Below are 26,276 nucleotides of genomic sequence, written 5' to 3' on the forward strand. Positions count from 1 at the left end.
AGGGAGGTCACGGGGCTGTTCGTGTTCTCCGTTGTAATTCCCCAGTCACTCTAGCTGTAGTTTGACGAATTGTCTATGACGGGTGATGGTCCCCCGGTGATCCCTTCACTCCCCCTGCCCTTCTCGTCCTAATGTATGGCTCAGAACCCAGCCAGTAATTCGGGGTTTTTCTTTTCTGTTTTTCTCCATGAGCCCGACCCCTGGAGAAGTATCCGGAAACCCCTGGAAAGACAATGAAAGCCCGAAGAGTCAGTGAAGTTCGAAAGTGGATTACCGACACCCCTCCTCTATTGTTTGTGATATTGGGACTCGGAGGATATCTATTGACTGTAGGAGAGTAGGGTCTGCAATCCTATGATCACCCAGATTTTTTGCTTTTGTTTCACTGGTTTACGACTTTCTCTGGCTGTGGGCCTGCCAATCAGACCCACAGCCTAGCTGTTCTCTCACTAAATTGACATGTGTACCTTAGGTGCATTATCCAATTGGTACTGGGCCACCTTATCAGACCCTGTAACTCAGGGCATAGGTGTACCCAGGGCCTACCAGGGGCTGAAGCATGTATTATGCCACCCCTGGATGGCCATCTAAATCTGACACAACTGGCTGCACGACAGCTGGGGCAAGGTGGTGTAATCACCCTTTGCTTTAGATATAGTATACCTATATCGAACCCTAAAAATGTACACACAGATTCCTATCAGTCACTCCTATGGCAGGCCTTGACAATCCTGAAGGCAGAGTGCTTGGAATCGTGTGAGATGGTGCTCTGGCATGAGCTGTGCCAGTTTGCAGCTTGCGGAACCAAGTCCTAATAGCTGTTCCATGATAACGCATACCATATACTCTTAAGTGCATTATAATCCTCGCGGTTAAATGCTATCTTTGGTATTGCTTTATCAAAACATGTCGAGTAAGGTGTCATACAAATTGGAATACTAACCCCTCGCCAATTCTGGCGACGGGGTTAGCATTCCACCCTTCTAGAGGGACACGACATGTATGTAACTGTGAACCCCGGTTAAAGTTAACTCAAGCCTCAGCTCCACAAAATGGATGCTGCCACCACAGACACGAGTCTGACCTCCTGCTGCTGGGAGTCCTTCCAGCGAGGAGAGCTTGGACAAAGGGTTTCCTGTCAGGGGCGGTGCTAGCACCATCCCAGACAGGGTTTTGTGTATCCTGGGTAGGCAGGGCTTTACAGGAAGGCGACTGCAAGTGGCACCCCGGTGCTCACTACGCATCTGCCGGCTAGAACCAGTTCCAGGGGCACACCAGCCCCTGGCCTGGGGAAAGTCCGGCATGGGAAAGGGGTGTAACCACCCCCCTTCCTGGTCCCACCCCTAGGGCAGGACCTAGTCGCGTACCCACCCCTTTCTTTAGGATAAAGGCAGGAGCGGGGACCCTTCCAAATTAGATCATCTTTGAATCAAGAAACTACTTTCTACGAAAGGAACTCTCGACTTCTTCTCAAGATTTCTCCCTTGTGGCTAAGGAGTAGTCACCCTGCCCCCACAGGCACCATCTAAGAACTCTGCGGTTTGCTGCACGTCCTTCCTCAGAAATCCGACCGACCAGCTCGACGAGACCCGGCTTCCCTGGCACCTCTGACCTCTACCTACCTCTACAGCTAAGCTGAGAACCGTAGGTGCGACGAGACCTTGAGGGACCGGCCATCATCAGAACTGCACGACTTCTATCCAGCACGACCGCCGAGGGATCCTCTGGTGAGTGCTTTGGGGTCCGAGAAGCCCCGACCCTGAGCAGCTCCAGCACCGAAGTCCAGCCCCCCAGCATCTCCACGATCTGCGTGGGGCCCTTCTGCTTTTTGCTGCTCACCGCGTTGTCTGGCTACTAGCCCGCTGGCTTGTGGCCTTCCCGACGACGATCAACGACGACAACACTGCTGGTCTGGTTGCTCCAGACTGGCCCTTGCTCCCCTCCAAAAGAGGAGCACCCCGGACCCTCCTGGTCCACTCCAGACGCCATTTTAGGTCCACCGCGTGGGCTTGAATTTGCCAAGACTTGTTGCCCCAATCCTGGGTCCAGCGACGTCGACAGCATCAACCATCGTGGGACAGCTCGCACCTCCATCCTGGTCGCCGACAACGCCTCCTGGTCCGTGAGACTGCAGAGCCCAGCGTCGCCCACTCACCTGGTCGAGGTGACTTCGCCCGGTGCCATCCTGGTGCCCACACAATCACTGGCTAGTGATTAAGAACTTGGTCCCCTCTGCTTTCAGGTGTCATCCATCTCCGATCCAGGCTTGGATCACTCGAACAATCTTCACTGGTCGCCTGCCAGCAACTTCTTTCTTCAGGCTCCTGGTTCGTCAGCGAGGATTCCCGACGTCTTTTCAGACCTATGCAGCTGCAGCCCCTGGGCTAGGTAACTTCGGCATTTCGGTGCTCCAGCATAGCCTCACTATCCAAGGGTCCAGATCCACTTTCGTTTTCAACCTACCTAGTCGGGTTCGCCCGAGAACACTAACTTTTGCTTTTACTAGCCTCCATAGACTTTGTCCCGCATCCCGCGTGAGAGTGCACACTCTGCACCCGAGTCCCCTAGGCCTCCTACTAGTAATCTGAAGGTTCAGTAACGTAGTCCTAGCGATTCCAAAGCCTATTAGTCCAGTACTTACCTGCTAGTAATTTCGCATTCCACTTTTGCAGTATATGTTTTTTCGTGCCCCTCGGGCATTTGTGTAAATTGTGCAACTTAAAGTATTTTCGTAAGAGTTTTGTTGTGTGCTTAGTACCCTGTCCTCATAAAGAGTACAGGGCTGTTGTGATCTAAATAAATACACTGTTTATTTTCATAACACTTGTGTGGTGTCCTTTCACTTGGTGTTCAAGGGGTATATGGGATGGTATAACAGCTGGCTTAAGACGCCCTCTAGAGTTTAGCCCGAAGACTGCTCGTATCCATGCTACTAGGATAGCTGGTCTATAAGGTTGACTTACAACCAATCACCATAAGGGTTGTTTGGACTGATACAAAGTGCTCACTAGAATAGTGAACATATATCAGGCCAACTTCTCACATTGACTGCCTTTGTTTTGAACAAACAACCACCTACGACAATCCCCTGTGTTATAACTGCCTTATTCAGAGCCTCCGCCTAGGGAAATCCTGGCAGTGCTTTAATGTAGAATTGGTTGACACTAAAGAGGCTGAGACATCAAGCAATGTGCGAAGAGAGTGGCCCAAGAATTGCAGGACAAAAGAAATCCAAGCACTTTAATGCAAGCCTCAGCTGGGAGAGGAGAGGAGAGGAGAGGGGAGGGGAGGAGAGCGACCTGGGTTCAGCACAGAGGACCAAGGGTGCAGCCAAGAAAGGGCAGCATCAGAAGGGTGAATTACGTTTTTAAAAAAGTCAGGTAAAAGCAAGGAGCAAAGAAGCTTGTCTCCTACATGCCATTGCTGGAAGTGTTCTCCAGCTGCAAACGTTCATATGGAAAATTCCATGCTACACAAAGTTCATGCTGTGCTTAACTCTCTTGACTGCCCAGGCGGGCTATATAATCAAAAATAGGCTCCTCTGCATCCTGCTATAAATTGTGTCATGACTCGTGTGCCTGGGTTAGGTGACTGCACTGAGGACGAGACACGGACTGCTAATTTGAAGAGGTAAGAGGATAGATTGATCTCAGTCCATAATTTACAGTCTACTTGCCCTTCGGACAAAACTGTAATTAAAACTTCTTGCCCTTGCAATAAATCTTAATGTCTCGGGCGTCGGGCGATACAAATTACCCATCCCTGTCCGATTATCGAATCAATTGGGAAACTTTCCATCTTTTGTCGAAAACATCGTGGGCAGCCTTCGGGCCTAGCATGCGGTCTAGCTTTCTACCGATCGAACAGACTCAGTTTCGATTTTGTCCTCTGTGCCACTCCAAGTATCCTCGCACCGAGCTACATCAAGTCTGTAACTTGTGCCGCTCACTGGGGTACTAGGAAGAAGACTGAGGCTTGTCGTCGTTCCAATCGAAAAAGTCTCTACGGGATCGTCGGGCTCAATGACAAGAAATGCAGTGACAAAGCATCCAACATACTCCGGATATCTTCTGAGAAGAATCCAAACCTGAAGAGGTCGAAGGACAGCAGTGGAAGAGGAAGAAGCCTTCTCTATCGCAGAATAGGATTCTGTGCTGGAAATCGAGTTGGAGTCCGAGGACGTTCCATCGGGACAGGGTGCCAAGAGTACCAAAGCCCTTTCACCCCTCAAACTCTCTTCGACCAAACATAAGGCTTTGACACCACCTCTGCCTTCAGCCCAGGGTCGACACCAAGAAAATGTTTCTGATGCCCCACCCTTGGGCTTGGCACCAAAACAAACAGTCAAGCCTTGCGGCTCGGGATCGAGTCAAGACAAATAGTCTTCAGATCCAAAACCTTTCGTTCCGAAAGACAAGTCGAGTTCGGCATCGAAATCTTCGCGCCATAATCGAAAGAGGGCCTTTCAAAGCCTCCGGAACCGAACCTGGACCTTATGAAAGAAAGATTAGAACCTAAGCAGAAGAAACTATACATCAATCCACATACTAGACATATTTGTGCAAAAATACCTTCCAAAAGGAAAGTCAGTTCAGAGGACACTAGTTATAAGATTCCTCTCAAGAAGAAGGAGGACTTGGCTACAAGTCCTATTCACCCTGCTCCACATTCCCCTCCACCATCTTCACCACTACCACAATTGCAAGGCTCAATCCTCTACGCATAATACCTCAGGGGCCTCCTCACACACAGCCCGACATATAGGTAATGATGATCCCAATAGTTATTTACCAGCAGGTCCATGGGATGACTATAATATTGATCCACCCATAGATAATGATCCAGATGTATACCCTGCAAAGCCATCAACACCAGATGATAATGTAGCTTATTAAAAGCGGACTTCAAGAGCAGCAGCTTATCATGGGTTACATTATATAAAGTCTTGGACAAAGACTTTAGTTGAGACACTAGGACACAAGGACAAGTCAGAGTCTTCCATGTTAAAAGGCATGATGAGACATGAGATGAAATATTTAAGGATCCTGTTTGTGCCCGCATTCTAACACCTAGGGTTGACAAAAAATACAAATGCCCACCATCTGATCCTATTTTTATTATAGGACAGTTGCCTTTAGACTCACCAGTAGTCCCTGATGCTCATAAGAGCAAACTCACAGACCTCTGCAGGTACACCTCCCCCAAACAAAGAGTCTAAATTAATTGACGCATCCGGTAAAAGGGTGGTTGCTCAAGCAGTTAACCACTGACGTATTGCCAACATGCAGTGCCTACTAGTAAGGTAGGACAGCGCAGACTGGGATGAGATAGAAGGCCTACTTCAAAACCTTTCAAAGAGCACAAAAAGAAAGCACACACATTAATACAAGAAGGCAAACTCATAGCTAATCCTTCCATTAGATGTGCTCTGGATGCTGCTGACACTGCAGCAAGGGGAATTACCATTAGCAGTCTCCTACGACAGCATGCTTGGCTTTGAATTTCAGGTTTAAACCTGAGGTTCAGCAGTCTATTTTAAATAACCCTTTCAATAAACAACATCTCTTAGGCCCTTAAGTAGAAGAAGCCTTAGAAAAAATTAATAGGGGCCCAGACGTGGCAAAGTCCATGGGAGCGCTTCAGGCCCCATCAAAGAGAGGTTCCTTTCGCTTCTCATTTTATAGCTGACGGTCCAAATGTACACCCTAAGACCCTAATGCTTCCTCCTACAAGTCAAACCCACAATCCTCTCCCTCTAGAGGCTTCTATAGGGGAGAGTACAGAGGAAACAATTTGAAGGATAGGTGTAAGAGCACGCCAACACATAACTCCCCTTCCCCCAATAAGCAGTGGCTTGCCTACATTTCCCCCCCAATCATTTAACACTTGTCAGGGGAAGACTTCAACAATTTCTCCCCATTTGGCAATCCATAACATCAGGCAAATGGGTACCAGACATTATCCGACATGGTTATCGTCTAGAGCTCACCAACAATCATCTCAATTTTCCACCTCGCACTCACAAGGTCTCATCAGAGCACCTACAGCGCCTCAAACAAGAGGTACAGGCCCTTTAAACTAAAGAAGCCATAGAACCAGTTCCATTACAGTACCAAGGTTCAGGGGGTTTACTCTATGTACTTTTTAATCCCCAAAAAGGACGGCACCTTAAGACCAATTTTGGACCCAAGGATGTTAAACCTGTACATACTGTCAATCAATCAATCAAGACATTTGTAGAGCTCACTACTTACCCGGAGGGTCTCAAGGTGCTTGGGGGAGTGGGGGTGCTGCTACTGCTCGAACAGCCAGGTCTTGAGCTTCTTCCTGAAGGAGAGGTGGTCTTGGGTCAGGCGCAGGTCGGTCGGGAGGGAGTTCCAGGTCTTGGCGGCCGGGTAGAAGAAGGACCTTCCTCCTGTAGTCGTTCTTCGGATGCGGGGGACGGCGGCGAGGGCGTGGCTGGCTGATCGGAGGTGGCGTTTGGGAGCGTAGAAGTTGATGCGGTTGTTGAGGTAGCTCGGGCCTTGATCGTGTAGGGCTTTGTGTGCGTGGGTGAGGAGACGGAAGGTGATTCTTTTGTTGACGGGGAGCCAATGCAGGTCTCTCAGATGTCCGGAGATGTGGCTGTGTCGTGGGATGTCGAGGATGAGTCTGGCTGAGGTGTTCTGGATCCGCTGGAGTCTCTTCTGGAGCTTGGCAGTGGTTCCGGCGTAGAGGGCGTTGCCGTAGTCCAGTCGGCTGGTGACGAGGGCCTGTGTGACCGTCTTCCTGGTCTCGGTGGGGATCCACCGGAAGATCTTCCGTAGCATGCGCAGGATGTTGAAGCACGACGAGGAGACGGCGTTGACTTGTCTGGTCATGGAGAGGGAGGAGTCCAGGATGAAGCCCAGGTTGCGTCCGTGGTCCGTCGGTTTGGGTGCGGTGCCCAGGGCGGGGGGCCACCAGGAGTCGTCCCAGGCGGAGGGCGAGGAGCCCAGGATGAGGACTTCCGTCTTGTCTGAGTTCAGTTTCAGGCGGCTGGTCGTCATCCATTCGGCTACGTCTTTCATCCCTTCATGAAGGTTGGCTCTGGCGGCGGCGGGGTCGTTGGTCAGGGAGAGGATCAGCTGGGTGTCGTCTGCGTAGGAGATGATGTTGAGGTTGTGTTGGCGTGCGATGGCCGCAAGGGGGCTCATGTAGACGTTGAAGAGGGTGGGGCTCAGCGAGGATCCCTGAGGGACGCCGCAGATGACTTCGGTGGCCTCTGACTTGTACAGTGGTAGACGGACTCTATGTGTTCTTCCGTCGAGGAAGGAGATGATCCATTCCAGTGCCCTCTCCTGGATTCCGACGTTGCTGAGGCGCTGCACTAGGGTGCGGTGGCAGACAGTGTCGAATGCCGCGGAGAGGTCTAGGAGGATGAGGGCCGCTGTTTCTCCGTTGTCCATCAGGGCTCGGATGTCATCGGTGGCGGCGATGAGGGCGGTCTCAGTGCTGTGGTTGGCTCGGAAGCCAGACTGTGAGGGGTCGAGGGATCCATTCGTCTCGAGGAAGGCGGCCAGCTGCTTGTTGACGGTCTTCTCGATGACTTTGGCTGGAAACGGGAGGAGCGAGATGGGGCGGTAATTCTTGAGTTCGGTGGGGTCCGCAGTTGGTTTCTTTAGTAGAGCGCTGAGTTCGGCGTGCTTCCAGCTCTCCGGGAAGGTGGCGGTGTCGAAGGAGGTGTTGATGATGTCCCGCAGGTGGGGTGCGATGACAGCGTCGGCCTTGTTGAAGACGTGGTGAGGGCAGGGGTCGGTCGGAGATCCGGAGTGGATGGAGTTCATCATGCGGACGGTGTCTTCGGTGCTGATCGGAGTCCAGGCGCGGAGGGTGGTGGTGGGGGGCGTTGGTGCGGTCGTGGCGTGCGTCGGTTGAGTGCTGAAGCTGTTGTGTATGTCCGCGATCTTGTTGTGAACATTTCCATATGGATACGCTTCAATAAGTGCTTCCACTTCTGCAACAAGGCAATTTTGTGTGCACACTTGACTAAAAAGATGCATACTTTCACATTCCGGTTCACCCAGCACATCGCAAATATCTCAGATTTGTGATAGTGTTTTCCTGCTATCAGTTCAAGGTACTCTCATTCGGAGTAACTACTGAGCCCAGAGAGTTCACAAAATGTATAGCAGTAGTAACAGCACATCTTAGAAGGCAACAGATTCATGTCTTCCCATACCTAGACGATCGGCTTGTCAAAACCAACACACACCAAAAGTGTTTAGAACACACTTAGACAACATTATACATACTACACCAATTGGATTTTATGGTCAATACGCAAAATTCTCATCTTCAGCCTTCACAGATACAGTCCTATCTGGGAGCGACTCAAAACACTAACACAGCTCTAACCTATCCCATTGCAGCCAGAATTCAAAATATTCAAACTCTGTAACTACAGTTTCAGACCAACCAATACTTAGCAGTCAGGACTTTCAAGCAACTGTTAGGAATGATGGCATCATGAATTGCAATTGTGCCTTATGCAAGGATGCACTTGTGTCCCCTACAAGAATGCGTAGTAGGTCTGTGGAATCAGTTTCATGGTCAATTAACAGATCTAGTGTCGGTAGACAGCCGCACCCATCACTTTCTGCAGTGGTGGGACACACAAAACTTATCTAAAGGGCAGCCCTTCATCAACTCTGTTTCACAGATCCTGCTAACAGCAAATGCATCTCTCACAGGTTGGGATGCCCATCTCCACAATTTGACAATTTAGGGTCTGCAGGACAACAAGCACATAAGTCTTCACATCAACTATCTAGAGCTTCTAGCTGTGTATCTAGCACTAAAAGCTTTTCAGTCTCACCTCATAAGTAAAGTTGTCTTAGTCCGCAAGTACAATATGGCAGCAATGCACTATGTACAAACACAGGGGGGACACACACACTGCAACTGTCACGCCTCCCTCAGACCATTTGGCGTTGGGCAATCGATCACAGAATTAATCTTCTGGCAGAGCACCTCCTAGGAGTGAACAATCAAATTACTGACTTGCTCAGGATGTGGCAATAAATACTTTAGTATTCCATACTTTCCAAATGGGGAATCCCACAAATAGATCTTTCACCACAGTGGACAACTCAAAATGCCCAAACTTCGCCTTCAGGTTCCCACACCCTCTATCCAAAGGCAATGCACTATGGACTAATTGGTCAGGGATATTTACCTACACTTTACTGCCTCTACCTCTCCTTCCATTTCTGTTACGGAAGCTCAGGCAAACATCCCTCACACTGATTTTAGTGGTTCCCACATGGGCCTGTCAACCGTGGTTCACCACACTCTTGGAACGATCAGTGGTGCCACATTAAAAGCTGCATCTCAACTGCAAACTTCTCATTCATAACCATGGAGAAATCAGACAACGAAACCCCAAGGAGCTCAATCTAGCGATCTGGCTCCTGTAGTCAGAGTTTGGATACTTCAATTTGACACCAGATTGTGTGACTATTCTTTAAGAAGCAAGACAGCCTACCACCAGAGCATGTTATACAGCAAAATGGAAAAGATGTGTTGTATATTGTAACAACAATATTGATCAGCTTGATGCCTCTATCCAAAATATTATTGGTTACCTGTTGCATCTACAGCGCGCTTGTCTAGCCTACACATCCCTTCGGTTGCACCTTGCTGCAGTAGCTGCATATATGCAAAACCGACAACATTTATCTTTGTTCAAGGTTCCAGTAATTAAGGCCTTTATGGAGGGCCTTATAAGAGTAATACCAGACAGAGTACCTCCTGCACCAGTTTGGAATATGAACATTGTGCTCACAAGGCTCATGGGTCCACCTTTTGAGCCATTACACAATTGTCAATTACAGTTTCTTTCATGGAAGGCTAACTTTCTCATTGCCATCACTACATTAAGGAGAGTTGGTGAGCTATAAGCATTAAACTTAGAAGAACCCTTCTTTCAGCTTCATAAAGATAGAGTAGCTCTTCATACCAATCCAAAATTCCTTCCAAAAGTAGTTTCTGCTTTTCATATTAACCAATCAGTTGAGTTACCAGTGTTCTTCCCTCAACCTGATTCGGTAGCAGAAAGAGCTCTTTACACACTTGATGTCAGAAGAGGGTTATTGTACTATATTGAAAGGACAAAAGATTTTTGTAAAACAAAACAACTGTTTGTTGCATTTGCTACACCTCACAAAGGCAATCCTATCTCGAAATCTAGTACTTCAAGATGGATTGTTAAATGCATTCAAACTGGCGATGCTAAAGCTAAAAGAACTATTTATACTTCATAGAGCACATTCCACTCGTAAAATAGGAGCATCTGTGGACTTTTTTAGGTTACATTCCTATAGCTGACATTTGTAAGGTAGCAACATTCTCCACACCACACACATTTACCAAGCACTATTGTTTGGATGTGTTAGCATGTCAACAAGCCAACGTAAGCAGTGCTAAAGACACGTTTTCAAACAACTGAAACACCTACTGTTTAGCCACTCCTTTGGGAGAATACTGCTATATAGTTTATGCAAAGCATGTGTATCTACAGCACACATGCCTTGAACGGATTAGGTTACTTACCTAGTAAGCATCTGTTCTTGGCATGTAGAGCTGTAGATTCACATGTGCCCTCCCACCTCCCCGGGCACTTGTAGTTATTTCAGTTTTCATTATTTACATGCCATACGCATGGACATATCTGTACTACACTCATTTATTCTATTCACACCCTCTTGGGGGAAAACAATCTAACAATGGAGTCAATGCCTATGCACACTATCACTGAAAGGAGGAGTCACCTTACCTTGTGACTGGGAAATACTTATTCAAGGAAAAACAACTTACAAACATCCAGACTCAACACTAGATGGCAGGAGTATGCAAAGCATGTGAATCTACAGCACTACATGCCAAGAACAGATGCTTACTGGGTAAGTAACATAATCCTTACAGTGATAAAGAGATTGGAAATGGGCAAAATGATAAAAGACTTCATAGCTCTGCTCTATAAAAATCCTGTGGCCTGCATCAGAATCAACGGCTGCCTGACATTGCATGGGAACCAGGCAGGGTTTACTTTTTGGCACAGCAACTGAAGCCCAAATAAGCATAATTTAAGAAAAGCATGCACAGAGAGGCCTGTGCACAGATAGGAGAAATTATATCAGGTCTTCATACACAGACATATTGTGTTATGTTGTGTTATGTAGGAAGCATCACAACTAGAATGTCTCATCGATAACTCACACATTGAGCCAATTTATCGGCCTACCAAATAACAGGCCAGGTGAATAGCAGTCATTAAGACAGTGTTTCTTTCCCAGTTATGATATCTGTTTCTCAACATACCAATCCCACTGACTAAAGCATTCTTTACATAAGTTAAAAGTTTATTATTGAAAGTCATCTGGACCAATAAGCAACAAAGATTGAACTGGAATTCATTAACACCACTACATTTCAGAGGTGGAACCTAGAAGTGTTTTTATTGGGTAGCTTAGGCCAGACATGCCTTTGGGTGGTGCCACAGAGCATCGGCCTTGTTACTTTACTGTGGAGAGACACATAGTGGCACCCTCCTCGCTGGGTGCTATTATTTTACTCATTACTTAGAGACCCAGAAAGCAGTAGTTTAATTAAGTAGCTTGCACAAATCATATATGGCATAAATTAGTTAACGTAGTGGTGTAGGATAAGTTACGTGTGTCAAGCATACCAATACTGGATGATCCATTAATAACTGTCACATTGAAGACTAAAGCAAAACAGCAACTGACATGCACACGACTAGGAATTCGGGCAGGGGGTGACCTATACGTTTAAAGCATATTTAGGTCATTAGACTAATTTAAGGAGAAAGGTGAAACTTCCCCTTTGGATAGATTTCTGTATTTCGACTACAACATTCTATTTGTACCTGCTACCCTGGCTTTCCCAATGAACCTTCCTGGATGCCTGCCTTGGAATTATCTATAACCTCCACCACATCCTGGTAACTAGACGATATACATTAGTGGTAGAGATATAGCCAGTGCTGCATGGGAGTGTCCAGAAGAGATGGGATGAGGATGTAGGACAGAAGATAAAAGATACAATATAATACTACTGTTACACATAAACATGTTTGATTTCTCGGAACAACAGGAAAAGAGGGATTCACTGTAAGCTCTTACACAGGATAGGTTATATGTTGGCAGGTCTACATGCATTGGGCCTTTATGTGGACCAATGTGTCCAAGATGCACACATCCTCACACAGACTAAATAAACCGAGCATGGGTGTGTCCCCCTGAAACCTGTGGCTGCAGGTTGGAAGCAGGTATGAGTGACACATTAAAAAAAGGCTAAATATAAAACAGACTCTTCACCATTGATGGACCTGATGGGATATGTTAAAAAGATTACCAAGGTCATCCAATAGTTTACCACTATGGCTGCCGTATTGGCAAAGATAAGTATGCCATTTGGCGTGGACAGGACCCACAACCTAAAGTTAAAAGTGAGAAATGTAATATTTTGTAATGATAATGTAGAAACTTAGAACAAAACATTAACATCCCAACCTAAAGATCTCTCCAACAAAATGTGGTGGCTGAGTCAGGGGATAGCAATGATGGATAGACTGTAGAGTACTTAATTTAGTTGCAATGGCTTTATAATGGATGACAGTATTAAGGAGATATGCTTGACATAGTGATATGGGTTGATGATGTTGTGATGCATGACACGGTTAGGTATTTAGACGTAATACGAGGACGGCATGATGCTCTGTTAGAAAACGAATTCTATTTTATTAGATCTTAGCGCCGCCTTTGACACCGTCTCGCACGGGATTCTTCTGCAGCGCCTGGAGGAAGCGGGCGTTGTCGGCCCAGCTCTTCAGTGGTTCCGCTCTTTTCTTGCTGACCGATCTTTGTGCGTGGCCGTTCCGCCCTATCAGTCTAAATCTCACCCTCTGGACCTTGGGGTCCCTCAAGGATCCTCGCTGAGCCCCACGTTGTTCAATCTTTACGTGAGGCCGCTGGCTGAGGTCGTCAAGCAGTGGGGTAGGACCATGGTGTCATACGCTGACGACACTCAGCTGGCGGTCACGATCAGCGGGGATTCAGGGCTGGATGCCCCAAGATTCCAGAATGGACTACGGACGGTTGCCAGCTGGATGACCTCCAACTGTCTCCAGCTGAACGCAAAAAAGACGGAAATTATGATCTTCGGCAAGCAAGCGGAACTCTGGGGCGACATGTGGTGGCCCTCAGAGCTTGGTCCCACTCCTACTCAGGTCTCGGAGATAAAAAAAACCTCGGGGTGTGGCTAGATCCTACCCTTAGCTTTGTCTGCGACACTAAGCGTACTGCTGCCTGCTGCTTTGGCATCTTGCGCAGCTTAAGACCTGTGCTTAAATTCTTTGACGCCTTGACTAGGCAGCTTGTGGTACAGGCGATGGTGATTTCTCGGCTCGACTATGCCAGCTCCCTCTTGGTAGGGATAAATCAGGCCGAACTCACTCGCCTTCAACGCGTGCAAAATGCGGCCGCTAGAGCAGTCGTAGGCTTACCCAGGTTTTGTTCCGTTTCCAATACCTTGCGCTCTCTTCATTGGCTACCGATTAAGCAGAGGATCCAATTTAAAGTGCTTTGTTTGTCCCACAAGATCCTTAAGGGCTCCCCTGCACAGATTCTTTTGAACCTTTTGTCTCCTTACGTTCCAGGCCCTCACTACGCTCATCGGACCTTGAACTGGCAGTAGTTCCACGGTTCAAGCGTAGTCGTACCGGTGGTCGTTCATTCCGTGTACGTGCTGCAGCCTTGTGGAATGCCCTCCCTTTGGAGATACGTACCCTTGCTGATTTGTTTTCATTTCGTAGGGCTGCTAAGACCTTTTTGTTTCCTTTGATCTGTTTTTCCCATTAGTCCACCCTTTTAAGCTTGTGTTATGTTGTTACCTTGTCAGGCGCCGGGACGCTCCTTCGCTGGAGCAGCTGTGCGCGTAATAAATGTCCATAACATAACATAACATTTACCACATGTCCAGAAAGTTGAGAATACGAAGACTAGCTTGTGAAATAGAAACAATATAAAGCCCCAAGATAATGATTTCATGTAGAGTGCATCCATTCTTGTTGTTTCAATGATATTTCCCTTCCTGCAAGGGTTCACTCAGACAAGTTCCGATGCCTACTTATTGGACAATTGGTATACTGATTTTGCTTCTTGAATGTACAGATTAATTTTATGTAGAACGCAGAATAAAATACAAAATGCATAAACTTTACAGCCCGGCTGGTCACTTTTCCTAGTTTTACATTTTGGAGGATACCCCTTGGCAAATACACCTCTGCTGTGGTCCAAAAGAAAGGCACTCATTAGGTTGAGAAGACTGATGGTGGCAAATCCTCCTTACACAAGAGTGGCATCTGGTCTTTCAAGAAGCATCCTTATAAATAGTATCTCTTACTTAGCTTTACTTTAAGAATCAGCAAGGGCTGGGGGGTTGGATGACTTTTGCCTATTGGGAAAGATGTCAGCTTTTGGACCCCTAATCAGTGGGAAGCTACAGGATGTATGTTTTCTAGACAATGGAAGCCTGAAATATAAAAAGATTGAAACTTTGAAAGTGATGTCTGGGTTAGACACCTTAATGCTGAAAAGGTCACACATGTCAATCTTATTGTAAATTTGGGGAAATGGGCAGAAACAAATGGCTGGCTCCGAGGGGCACAAAGGAAGTTGCAGACATGCTCAAGGGAGGTTAAGTGGATAATAACACAACAAGACTAGATCCATTTTTGTGGCAATGACTAGTAATGATTTTCTGTGGAGTTGTAACCCGGGAGGATTAGAAACAGGTGAGCTCAGATATGAAGGAGAAGGGATGGCTAACAGGTGAATCAGTAGATGCAGGCCTACTGAGGCCTCCCTCTAATTCTTAATTCTTAGAGTCACGCTCATACACAGACTGAAGCAGTCTGTATAAGAGTCAGAGAGTAGATAAACACTGACACTACCTGTCCGACACTGCCATTGTGTCTGGACAATTAAGGCACCAATTAAAAGCTAACCTCATTAAAAAAAAAGGAAGCAACAGACCTTACTGGGGGAGTAGAGGGAGGGAGATAAAAATGTATTCCTATTGCTGAGGATGTCTTAGATAAAGACCATGACAGACAAAACTAGCATTGGGATGACAGAAATTGTAAAATAGAAAGGTGAAGAAAATGAAAAACAAATACAAAGAAACAAACTTGAAAAAACAACCTACTATTCTTACAAAAAACAATAAATCTTCAAATAGTAATCAGACATATTTTCCTGGTGTACAGAAAAAAGAATATAAACAGATTCACCCTTGCTAAGGATTCCCCTTGGTGGGGTACAATTATACAAACATAAAGCGTTTTATAAATCTGGATTACTCCACATATTTATAAAATAACAACCTGCTTGCATTTTGCGTCTTAAGGGGTCAGCTGAGATAGTGAGTTAATCTGTGGGAAAATGCAAGCTTGAATGTAAGGAAATTAGGGATGTTAAGAGGTGTACAATACCAATGTCATGCAAATTGTACTTTAAGAAGTACAATTTCCCAGCTGTTCTAAGACGCACCAGGGTGAAGTGATAGTTTGCTTACCCTCATCTTCCTCCCAGCGACTATGTTCCTCATGGCCGCTCTGTTCAGCTCTCTGTTTCAAAGCGCATCTTCGGGCCTCGTCCTGAAGAGGCAAACCACAAGTTATTAGGGGGAGTCACAAGAGAAAACAATTAGCATAAGTAATATGAGATGGCAGGGTTACCAGAATGAAGTGTGATGGCACATGTCTGCAAAGATTTCAGAACAGAAACCAGAAACAAGGAGGCAACATGGTTAGGGAAGATGGGAAAGTTAAAGATGTAAGGGGCCATAAGGTAAATCGGAAATGAAAACATGGGGGCCCTACTCACAGCGGAACCAGGGTAATTAATTATTTTAAGAAGAACAATGGCTCCTGTGGAATAGATACTGGATGATGATTTAGGAAAGCCGTAAAATACATATATAAGGACAGGGTTTGAGGAACATGTCAAAAAGAAAGAACTACCAATACATCATTCTAGTTGTTCAATAAATTGTATTGAAAAAATTGAATTGAAGTAAATATTTATATACATAAAGCAAAATTATTTACAGTTGTGTAAAAGTGTCCCAAGTGAAAATATGAACCAAAGTATTAAAATAACATAAGTGAAAAAATGTGCAAGGTTTCAATAATTTGTTGTTCATAAAAGCGACCACTTTCTTTCATCATATTATATAACATCTATACAATCATAGAGTGCTGTATTCAAAGGTTCGCTTTTCATAGTGGTCGACGGCGTTTCAACCCTAGCATGGGTATAGGGTCTCTTCAGGACCTACGGTATGGGACATCTGATTTTAGAAACCGCTAGAAGGTCGGTGAACTTGGTGCAAACCGTGTATTGGTGAATTAAAAGTACTTACTAGGCAACCCAGCCGGGTTCCCTAGTAAGGGCCTTCGTCTAGCGATTCAGCGTGGGGGCACGATGGCTGTCTTCACGTTGTAAGATGCTATACTGAGGTGTGCAATTATTTTCATTCATGTAATTAATTGGATTAAGTTGCGGCTGCTCAATGGTAGTTACCGTTTCTCCAGGGTGGTTTCTTTCACCAATGGTAGGGGGGGAAGGACTTCGCCAATGATCATTGTACCGAGGAGAGGGCTGACAGACGCAGTCCTTCCCCCCTACCATCGGTGAAAGAAACCACCCTGGAGAAACGGTAACTACCATTGAGCAGCCGCAACTTAATCCAATTAATTACATGAATGAAAATAATTGCACACCTCAGTATAGCTTCTTACAACGTGAAGACAGCCATCGTGCTCCCACGCTGAATCGCTAGACGCAGGCTCTTACTAGGGAACCGGGCTGGGTTGCCTAGTAAGTACTTTTAATACATCAATACACGGTTTGCACCAAGTTCACCGACCTTCTAGCGGTTTCTGAAATCAGATGTCCCATACCGTAGGTCCTGAAGAGACCCCATACCCATGCTAGGGTCAAACGCCGTCGACAACTAAGAAAAGCGAACCTTTGAATACAGCACTCTATGATTGTATAGATGTTATATAATTTGATGCAAGAAGGTGGTCACTTTTATGAACAACAAATTATTGAAACCTTGCAAATTTTTTTTACTTGTTATTCTAATACTTTGGTTCATATTTTCACTTGGACACTTTTACACAACTGAAAATAATTTTGGTTTATGTATATAAATATTTACCGCAATTACATTTTTTCAATACAATTTATTGAACAAATAGAATGGTGTATTGGTAGTTATTTCTTTTTGACATCTCCCTCAAACCCGGTCCATAGATACGTATTTTACAGCTTTCTTAAATCATCATCCAGTATCTATTCCACAGGAGCCATTGTTCTTCTTAAAATAAGGTAAATCGGAGCAGGGACTCAGGTGAAGGGAGGGGTATACGTAACATACAGGCGATTGAAGAAGCGCAAACATATTAAGGGGATCTCCAGGGCAACACAATGTAACAAGGCTGAATGGAGGTAAAGAGAATCCATATATTAACAGGGGGTCAGTGTTGAAAAGAAGTCCCTAAAGTAAATGGGGGCAGTGACTGCAGTGATAGAAGAGAGAAAAAGCAAAGAAGTGGGGGGAAAAGCAACAGGTTTATCTCTGGGAAAAGACAAAATAATGTGTGAAAGTGGGCAAAGAAAATACACATGGTGGCAATGACAGCCCCTTTGCAGGGGTGTAGGAAGGGCTCATGAGGTTAAAGGGATGGTGACTCGATGCAAGACTGAAACAAATGGGAACTAGAGGGCATTAGTGAAAACAAAACTGGGTCCCCATGTCTTACCCACTCACCAGCTGACGATGACCAGCAAGGAAGAATATTTAAACCCACCTGCTCCAAAGTGTAAACTTTGTAAAAGTATCGCTGCCAAAACTCAGAGTGCGAAACAGCAGCTGGCACCTATGAAAAATAAAAAAGAGAGACAAGGTCAAGAAAATGAGACATTGGTGAAAAATAGTGGGAAAAGAAAAAAAAGGAGGAAATGATGCAGGTGAGGAAAAGAGGAAAGAGAGAAAAACAGTGGTAGGAGGAGAGAAAAGAAAGCCCAGAAAAAGGTCATGCAGAAAAAGAAGGATAAAGAAGGCAGGAAATGGTGAAAGATAAATAGCTGCCAAGGTTTTGGATTATTTAAGTGTGACATATTCATAATTTTAGTGTAATTATGAGTGACATTCAATGACCATGAGTGACACTTTCTTGCTAGGAAAACTCAAGTAATAAAGACTAGGGAAACATATAAATATAAGAAATTACACCCATTTGAGAAACCATAAACTCTGAGGAGATCTTAAAACTGCTGCAAAGCACCAGAAATAGAAGATCTCGACATGAGGGCTTTTAAGTGGGATGGAAAAAGTGGGAGTCTCTAAATGGAGCATGCACGGCCTGTGTCATTAAGCTTAAAGCTTAATCATATGAACTCAATTTTGGGGATTTCCATAGCTTGGCGTCGGACTAGTATTTGGTTTATCATCAGAATCTCAGTCCATATGAAGTGAAAGCCTATTATTGTGAGCCTTGCTTGTAAGTCTTTTGGCTTACCAGCCTACAGAAAGAGGGGCTCCTATCAGTGTTGGTAAGAATAATATTCTCAATTGTACTCAAGTATAGTGCCTTATATCTAACACAATTGACTTGAAGTGGTGTCTGGCAGGGAGAGGGAGCTAGTGCAGTACTCTCAAGGTAGAGAATAAGTGAGTGAACACTCTTGATGGTTACTCGAGCCGTAGATTAATGAATGCTTCATGTGGGGTTAATGAGGACTCTGAATCAATATTGGATCCAAGCTGTTGGTTCTTTTTTTCTTAATCAGGTCCTTATAGGGCTGAGAGTTTGTCATGGGAGGTCTTCTGCAGTCCTGTACTCTATTCTGTAGTCTTGTTGTCAAGGTTCTCTGGAGGGCGTGAAGCAAGTTGGATTGTGAGTTGGACAAATTAATGGAACTTGAAACTTCTTTCCCCAACAGTTATGGTATGTAGTCGTTGAAGTTGTTCTAGTAGGCGTCATGTATTGGTCTCTTCTTTTGTTTTATTGTGAGAGTCTGTTAATGTCAAACATCTGTCATTTTTTTTGTCAGATACCCCATTCCCTCCTTCTTTTAAATCAGGCCATGAGTGATTTTTCCGGCTTTAAGTCTTATCTGTGCATTATCTGCATCTCGAGGTAGAGAAAACTAAAAAAGTCATGACTGACAGCAATGGCAGCTTTTGAAGGTTAAACGCAGCAACAATACAGACTCACAAGGAGCTCCACATTGCAGTTGTTGGGGAAGAGAGTAAAAGTGTAGTACATTGACTTCCTGGGTCCTGTTGGACTGAAACTGAATGATCCAAGAGAGTGCCCAGTTCTGCACTAATGTATTAAAGTTGAATAAAGAGGATAGCCTGAGCATTAGTTTCATAGGTAATGTATAGGTCCAATAATGCAAACGCATCCCCTTGCATTGGTAGACCATCAGTAAGAGATGAGAATTGCTTTATGCCCTGCCTGGCAGCAGCCCAGTCTCAGCTGGGTGCAGTATATTGTTCCCTTCTGTAAAGACCAAGCTGACTTTAACCTATGCTGGAGCCAGCCAGGGCAGAGCTCTGTGCAGCGTGCAGGGACTGGTGCTCCCAGCAAATCTGTGAAGTGCAGCTAAGGGTTCAGGGAGTTGTATGGTAGATGGATGTCCCCCATCCCCCATCCGAGTGTTACATTTAAATGACTGGAAGGCTCCCGCCACTCACGGGAGCACAGTGAAGACAACTGGGCCCTTAGGCAGTGCAGGGCCAGGGAAAGCTGAGCCTGGTGGCTCAGCCCAGTTTACTGACCTTAATAGTAGTAACACTTATTCTCAGACATCTGCAAGAACTCTCCGGCACCGTCCGATTTGCCAGTCTGAGCCGTGCCACGGCCGAAGTCTAGGACTCCGACTGCTTTCATGGTTGCATCAGCAGTGGACTGCAGTGCAGGGCAGCGGGTCAGACTGCAGACACCATCGCTCGCCAGTGGTGGCCTCTGGCATCCGAATCAATCGCTGCAATTCATCTAAAGTTAGAGTTGGCTGCTTGAAAGGGAAATGGCTGTAGGGTTCCCCTGTGTTCCTACCACATCAGAGGGAACCTCCTGCATGTCGCAAAGATCTGTTCATGGCCAACTTGGAATATAATACAGCTGCTTGCGTTTTATCAATTTATATTGTTCAGCCCCCACAGGACATGGATTACTATACCGTTTAAATATTGTGAACAGGACTCTACCAATACTCGTAGTACTTGTAGGGTCAAGGGCATAAATACTCAAAGTACGGCCCCTCCTGACCATCACATTCGCCACCTCTGGTCAACAGGAGCACTGGGCTGCTAGTTACTCAACTAAGCATGAACAATAAAAATATAATAAATAAACAGGCAATCATTTATTTCAAGGTTAATTGGTGTTAAAAAAAAAGAAGCAACAAGGGAGTCCCGCACATAACTATAGAAACAGCTTCATTTTAAAAGACATCTTGCAGCTAAAGTGTAATAAAATGGCATTCTCTTCAAAATTCATTCTTCCACCTACTCTGACAACAACGCCAATAGTGAACTAAAGAAGCATGTCAGTTGTTATGTGCACCTTATGGGTGGCCTGGGTTCCCGTTACACATGAACAACATTTTAGTCTATTAAACACAGGGGCAGGTTTTGACCAGTGCACACCCTGAAATCATGTATTTCGAGGTCTTCTTATATGTGATAATGAAGAAAAAGGAGGGACAGCGAAATTAAACACTTGCCTAATATTACACAATTTGGAAAAGTGAGGAACCCGGGATTGATCCTAGGTTTTCTGGTATCACATTGTTCAATCCAACCACTAGATGTATTGCCTTTGCTTCGCCTACATTTACTTGAGTGTTAACCCCCCCCCCCCCCCCCCATCCCCTTGCTGACCGCCACCCTGTTGGCATCTAGGCAGCCCTCTGGCACATCACAGATCAAGCTTTTTGACCCCTGGGAAAATGTTTGCGAGTACCCATGTTCTAGGGCATGGCCTGCAGACATGCATTTTGAGTAAAGTGATATATCGGTGCTTTAAAGGCTTGTTCTGTGATCATACCATGTGCACATTATTAATATGACTGAAGACCATGCCATGCCTGTAATAGTCAAATAGCTTGCCCTGTGTGCTGTGTACATGCACACACCCAAGCTATACCCAGGAATATGGCCTTCAAACATGCCCACCAGCTGCTATGAATAGGACCTGCCTTTCCACCCGTTCCTGTACCTTGTCCACCTGCTCACTAGAAACACATATCGTGACCTTGAGGTTCAACTCCGCTGGTACCGTGTGTAGCGCATAGCTGACAATACTCCAGCCTGTAGTACCCATGTCTACAGCAATGCCCTTAGTTCAGGATCACTGTCTCTAGCAGCCATGTTCACAATAACACAAAGGCATAGATTGCAGTACTGAAAGCTATAGCCACCATCCATATTATTTACCCGTCAGCTTCATGATGTAAAATGTCCTTGCAGTCTGATGCCTTTTCTGACTTTGAAGGTTTTCCCCAATATTTTGTGGCAAAAAGAGAGGTTTAAAGAGTTTGTGATTTGGGATACCTCACATAACAGTAATTCATAGTTTGTTTCTGTGATTTCTTTTCTTCCACAGAATCAACAGAAACAACATCCCATGGTAAGAGGAGGAGCCAAGCTGGCGACCAAGATGGCCGCTTAGGCTCCCGGCTCCGCAGGCCTTCTCATCCTGCTACAAGATCCTGCCAGTTATCCTGTGCCTACCAGGTAGACTAAACGAAATAACGCTACACCGAGTGGCCCCGAAAGTTCCACCTGCTTCGAGAACGGAGAAACGTCACCTTGAAGTTTGCGGCCTACATCAGCATTGAAGCTGGGGCCTCGAGTAAGAATGCAGCCGGCTTCTAGTTGAACAACATCGGCCATAAGAGTTCGGGAGGAGCCGGTCCACCGGAATAAATTTTGTCCGATTTCAACATCAAACATCCGTATGGATTAGCGCCGAAGTGGGGCACCTCAATGACACTGCGGATGCGAGCTGAATAATTGGTTGTCGGAGCCCGGAATATACACGGCTTGGTACCATCTAAACTGCGACCCATTGGTTTCGGGCATATCCTGAAGACAGCTCCGCAATATCCTTGCATACAGAGGGGTTGGAACGCGTGTCTTCGCTTCTGATTCTACTGGGTCTATCCCGAAGGGCCCAAGGATAGACCGTGAACAAAACGCGCGAAATGGCGCTCAATATCGGCCTTTGTGAATCGGACCTGATCCTCCGTGAGGTCTGGAAAAATTTGAACGGATGACCTGGGACGACATATCCTATCTAAGGGATCTCCGAGACCGGACCAGAATGTCCCTATCGAAGGGGACCAACTAGTGCTGACCAGGGTTGAACCTACGCTAGGGTCTATAATGGAGGAGATCGAGGGTCTTCATCTCTCCCTGAATTGGAAAGCCCAAGCCTTGGAGCACAAATTGGATGCTGCAGCTTTTGGACTGGGAAAAGGTGACATAGCTTTTGTTCAGTTCAATGACACTGCGGAAGTAACAACATCCACACCACCCGGCCTGATGGCGGCCAGCAACCCCATAAAACAAGTGATGCGAGAGACCCTGGATTGCAAATTAGCTAATGCCCGTGTATTGGAGGTCCCGGTCGTGTCAGTGCTCACAATATTGTTATCGACTGAGGGTAAATCGCACCAGGCAATGTATCTGATGACTCATGTGATGACTCAGGAGTGGCTCGACAGGGCGGCCCTTTCTCCCTTTCCGAACTCAGTGCACCTGGACTTTAAACAACATCCGTGGTTCTTATCGACACAGATGGGACCCAGAGACAATGAGACTGAGAAAGCCCAGCTATTTCCGGCTCGCTACTGTTCTTTCGAATTTTTCAAGATGGCGACTGTTCGGTTGAAGAATATTCGTGTACCTGATCGAGCGGGTCAAGGCTGAGAACGGCCTATCGTTTCAAGACTTTTATTCAAATGGTGGTAGTGTGGGATTCACTCTATGATGTTGGTACCGGGAGGCAGTGTAGGCGAGTAATGTATCCCCCGATTTTTGCTTGATAGTGAAATGATGATATATCCGTAATAGGGGAGGCTTAGAACTAGCGGGGGGAGAGGCCGAGAGCCTGTACGAAGGCCCTCCTCCACTTACTTCTTTTAGTATTTGTAGATTAGATGGGGCGACAGGCACACTGCTAGTTGGGATCAGGCGTAAGCTACATGCAGGGATGCAGGGTGGGAGGTTGGGTGTTGCGCGCGTTGCGTTTTTTATTTTATTTTCTTTTTTTATTTACTGGATATCCTGACTCTGTTTTCAGTATTAAGGTGCTAATGGGAGCTCTATTTTGATTTGTCCATTTTTGCATACAAGTGTCTGTACTTTATCCTGTTCACGATTTTAGTATCGAGGGGGCGCAATGATCATTGATATCCTGATTTTGAGGGTGGAGGGGCCTGTGGGCAGCACGCATTGATATAGGATAACTCAGCTAGTTTTATAATCCTCATTCGTCAAATGTGTGTTAGAGTCTCAGTGTTCTGCTTCAACGGCTGCCGATATTGCGACCTTTCAATTGTTTGATTCCTTGTATGTTTTGGACTGCATTGCACTTGGATACGCTCTTATTGTTTTTTCGTATTTTATACCAATAAAAAGATTTACAAAAAAAACATCCCATGGTAAGAGTGAAAAGGTGGATGGAAAAGCTATACATTCACGTAATTCGAGTTAAAAAGGGGACGATAAGCAGCATAGCACAATAAGATGCCAAATTAAAACAAATTACAATTCAATGTTTCTGTCAGGAAAGCATATAACATGTCAACACATTGTACTCAAGAGATCGTGCTCATAGGAGCAGACAAATTGAAAGAGAAATGAACGGACTTCTAAACACTGTTGTGAATTATGGGACAGCAGAACTGGTGTGTGCCTGCCAGCAACAGTGTTCAATCTCGACTTTTAAAGTCTTCTGCTTATTTGTCTGCAGTCCCTTCATTTCATGTTTTCTTTATTTTGAAGTGAAATTAAAAGGGGCTTTTTCAGCCCAGCTTGCATGGCATTCAAATTCTGGCTGCTTTTCTTTCAAAAAGCAAAATAAAAACAGCACGTTTGCTTCTGATAGCCTTATTAAAATATGTTATCTGGCAGAAAATAGATTTGTATGTGTAAAATACAAGCAGGATTCTGTCTGGAAATGAAAATATGTTATGTTTATGTAAAATATCTGTGACGATGCCCTACAAATATGGTGTAAAAACAGTTGTTTGGGGACTAAGCCATAAATACACCGAAAAGGTAGTCCACATGGAACAGTCATAACTACAGACACGCAATTGCTATTTATACACCTATCTGATCACCCTCCAGCTTCAAAAAGAGGAAACTATTCTGGAATGCAGCTGAGAAAACCGAATGTTTTGTTTATTGGCTAAGGTCCCCATTTCAATCGTAATTAGCCATTACAAGGACAGATTGAGGTTGCGCACTATATGTAGCTTTCTGCCTGTTTTGTGCCACACTGCCATTTGCTAGTCATGGGAATACCGTAGATGTGCAAAAAGAGCATGCAAGTCCTATCAAAGATGGCAGAGCTAGTCCCACACAGCAGCATTCTATGAAAGTGATCTTCATATTTTGGTCTGATAGCCTTGACAGCTTGATGAGGACCTTCTTCAATAATACCCCATGCGCAGCTGAAGCCAGCCTCTTACCATCTTGGTGTACAGTGCACGAATCGAAGGGCTGTTGACAAGCAGGTCTGAGATATCTCCTTTCATGTCTTCCAAGCTCCATTGATACAGCCAGGACTCAAACAGCTCTGGGGGGCCTGTGAGGAAAGAGAAGCCGCATTAGGAATACCAATATGCATACTTCAAAAATCAAACATTTTTGCAGGAAGGGGGATGTTGGGGCCCCATACACTGAGACACTAACATGAATCTGCTTTCAGCACTCACCCAGAGCCCCCCTTTGAGTAACCTGCCTCATGTGTCCAATGACTTTCAAAACAACCCATCACTAATACCTTGGGACCACCACAGTCAGTGCCAGGATACCAAAGAGAAACCTTCTGTCAGTGCCCAGGGCCCACTGAGCAACTTAGAGCTGTGCCTGGTAACTGTCACAGCAACACACGGACAATTCCTGAGTCACATACATGAACCTGACATCAGTATGTATGGACATGAATAACAACTTGCCAAAAGTACCTGGATATAATACACAGCAACCATTGTCCAGTGCCAAGAGAGCCAACATAACATCTGCCAAGAGGACCTGGGGAACCTGTATACCTTTACAAGTTTCCTGGCATAGGGCACCCGTTAAATGTTCTGGTCTTCATTACTCTGCATGCTAGGACTTAGGTGTATGTTAATAAGAGTGGAAAAGCGATAATACAAATGAGATAATCCAGAATTGTATAAAAGGAAAACCCATGACAACTTAAAGGTAAACTGCATGACTTGCAGTCAGTTTGCAACTAAGAGTGCTCATGGCAACCTTCCATGAGTCCCTCCTAACAGGAGAGGCTCACTGCATCAAACAATGAGTGCTACAGTTCACTATATTAGACAATCATTTAAGTACGTAAAGGCATAAACACAGCGTGTACGATCAGACACACCCTCAGTGTAAAAAGACCCACTCAGAGGTGCACTTACCATCTGGTTCGTTGCAGTAAGTGGCTGGGTCAGACTGCATACTGTACAGACGAGCCTAAAATAGACAAAGGTGTTTAGGTAAGAAAGGACAAGAAATTCAACATTCCTAATAAACAACCAAGAGAATAAAAGAATAATTCCCCAACGTGAACACTAGGATCTCAGAACTGAATGTAACCAAAGCCTGAGAACCATCAATCCGATTTAACAACATCCCGGGAGGCCCTACCTTGGTACTGTCGTAGGGCTCTGTGCTACCGGAGGGTGTTGCCATCAATGTTATAACATCGCAGTCAATTGTTTTGTCGGGCGAAGGTGCAAATGTGTCAGAGATGGCACCAAGGAAGTCGGAGAGGCCTTTCTTCACTTTCTCTGTAGGGCCAGCAGAGTTCTCCACCTACTCAAAAAATGGCAAAAAAAGTAGTTTAGTGGATTTATTATGTAGGTACTTAGTGAAAACTAGGGAAGGGATGGCAAGAAGATAGTAAGTGAGTCTGG

General features: G+C 45.5%; 1 protein-coding gene across 1 annotated transcript in view; it reads right to left on the bottom strand.

Annotated features, from left to right (window-relative positions):
• Window positions 1-26,276, bottom strand: part of BSDC1 (BSD domain containing 1) — a 257,684-nt gene that overhangs the window by 185,396 nt on the left and 46,012 nt on the right. The window contains exons 4-8 of the mRNA XM_086955699.1: window positions 26,008-26,175; window positions 25,779-25,833; window positions 24,828-24,943; window positions 17,924-17,992; window positions 15,619-15,700 (exon numbers count right to left, since the gene is read on the bottom strand). Coding sequence (XP_086811825.1) covers window positions 15,619-15,700; window positions 17,924-17,992; window positions 24,828-24,943; window positions 25,779-25,833; window positions 26,008-26,175 — 490 coding nt within the window. The remainder of the gene's footprint in view (window positions 1-15,618; window positions 15,701-17,923; window positions 17,993-24,827; window positions 24,944-25,778; window positions 25,834-26,007; window positions 26,176-26,276) is intronic.

This window comes from Lissotriton vulgaris, chromosome 2_1 (genome assembly GCF_964263255.1).
Source record: "Lissotriton vulgaris chromosome 2_1, aLisVul1.2, whole genome shotgun sequence".
Taxonomy (NCBI): Eukaryota; Metazoa; Chordata; class Amphibia; order Caudata; family Salamandridae; genus Lissotriton; species Lissotriton vulgaris.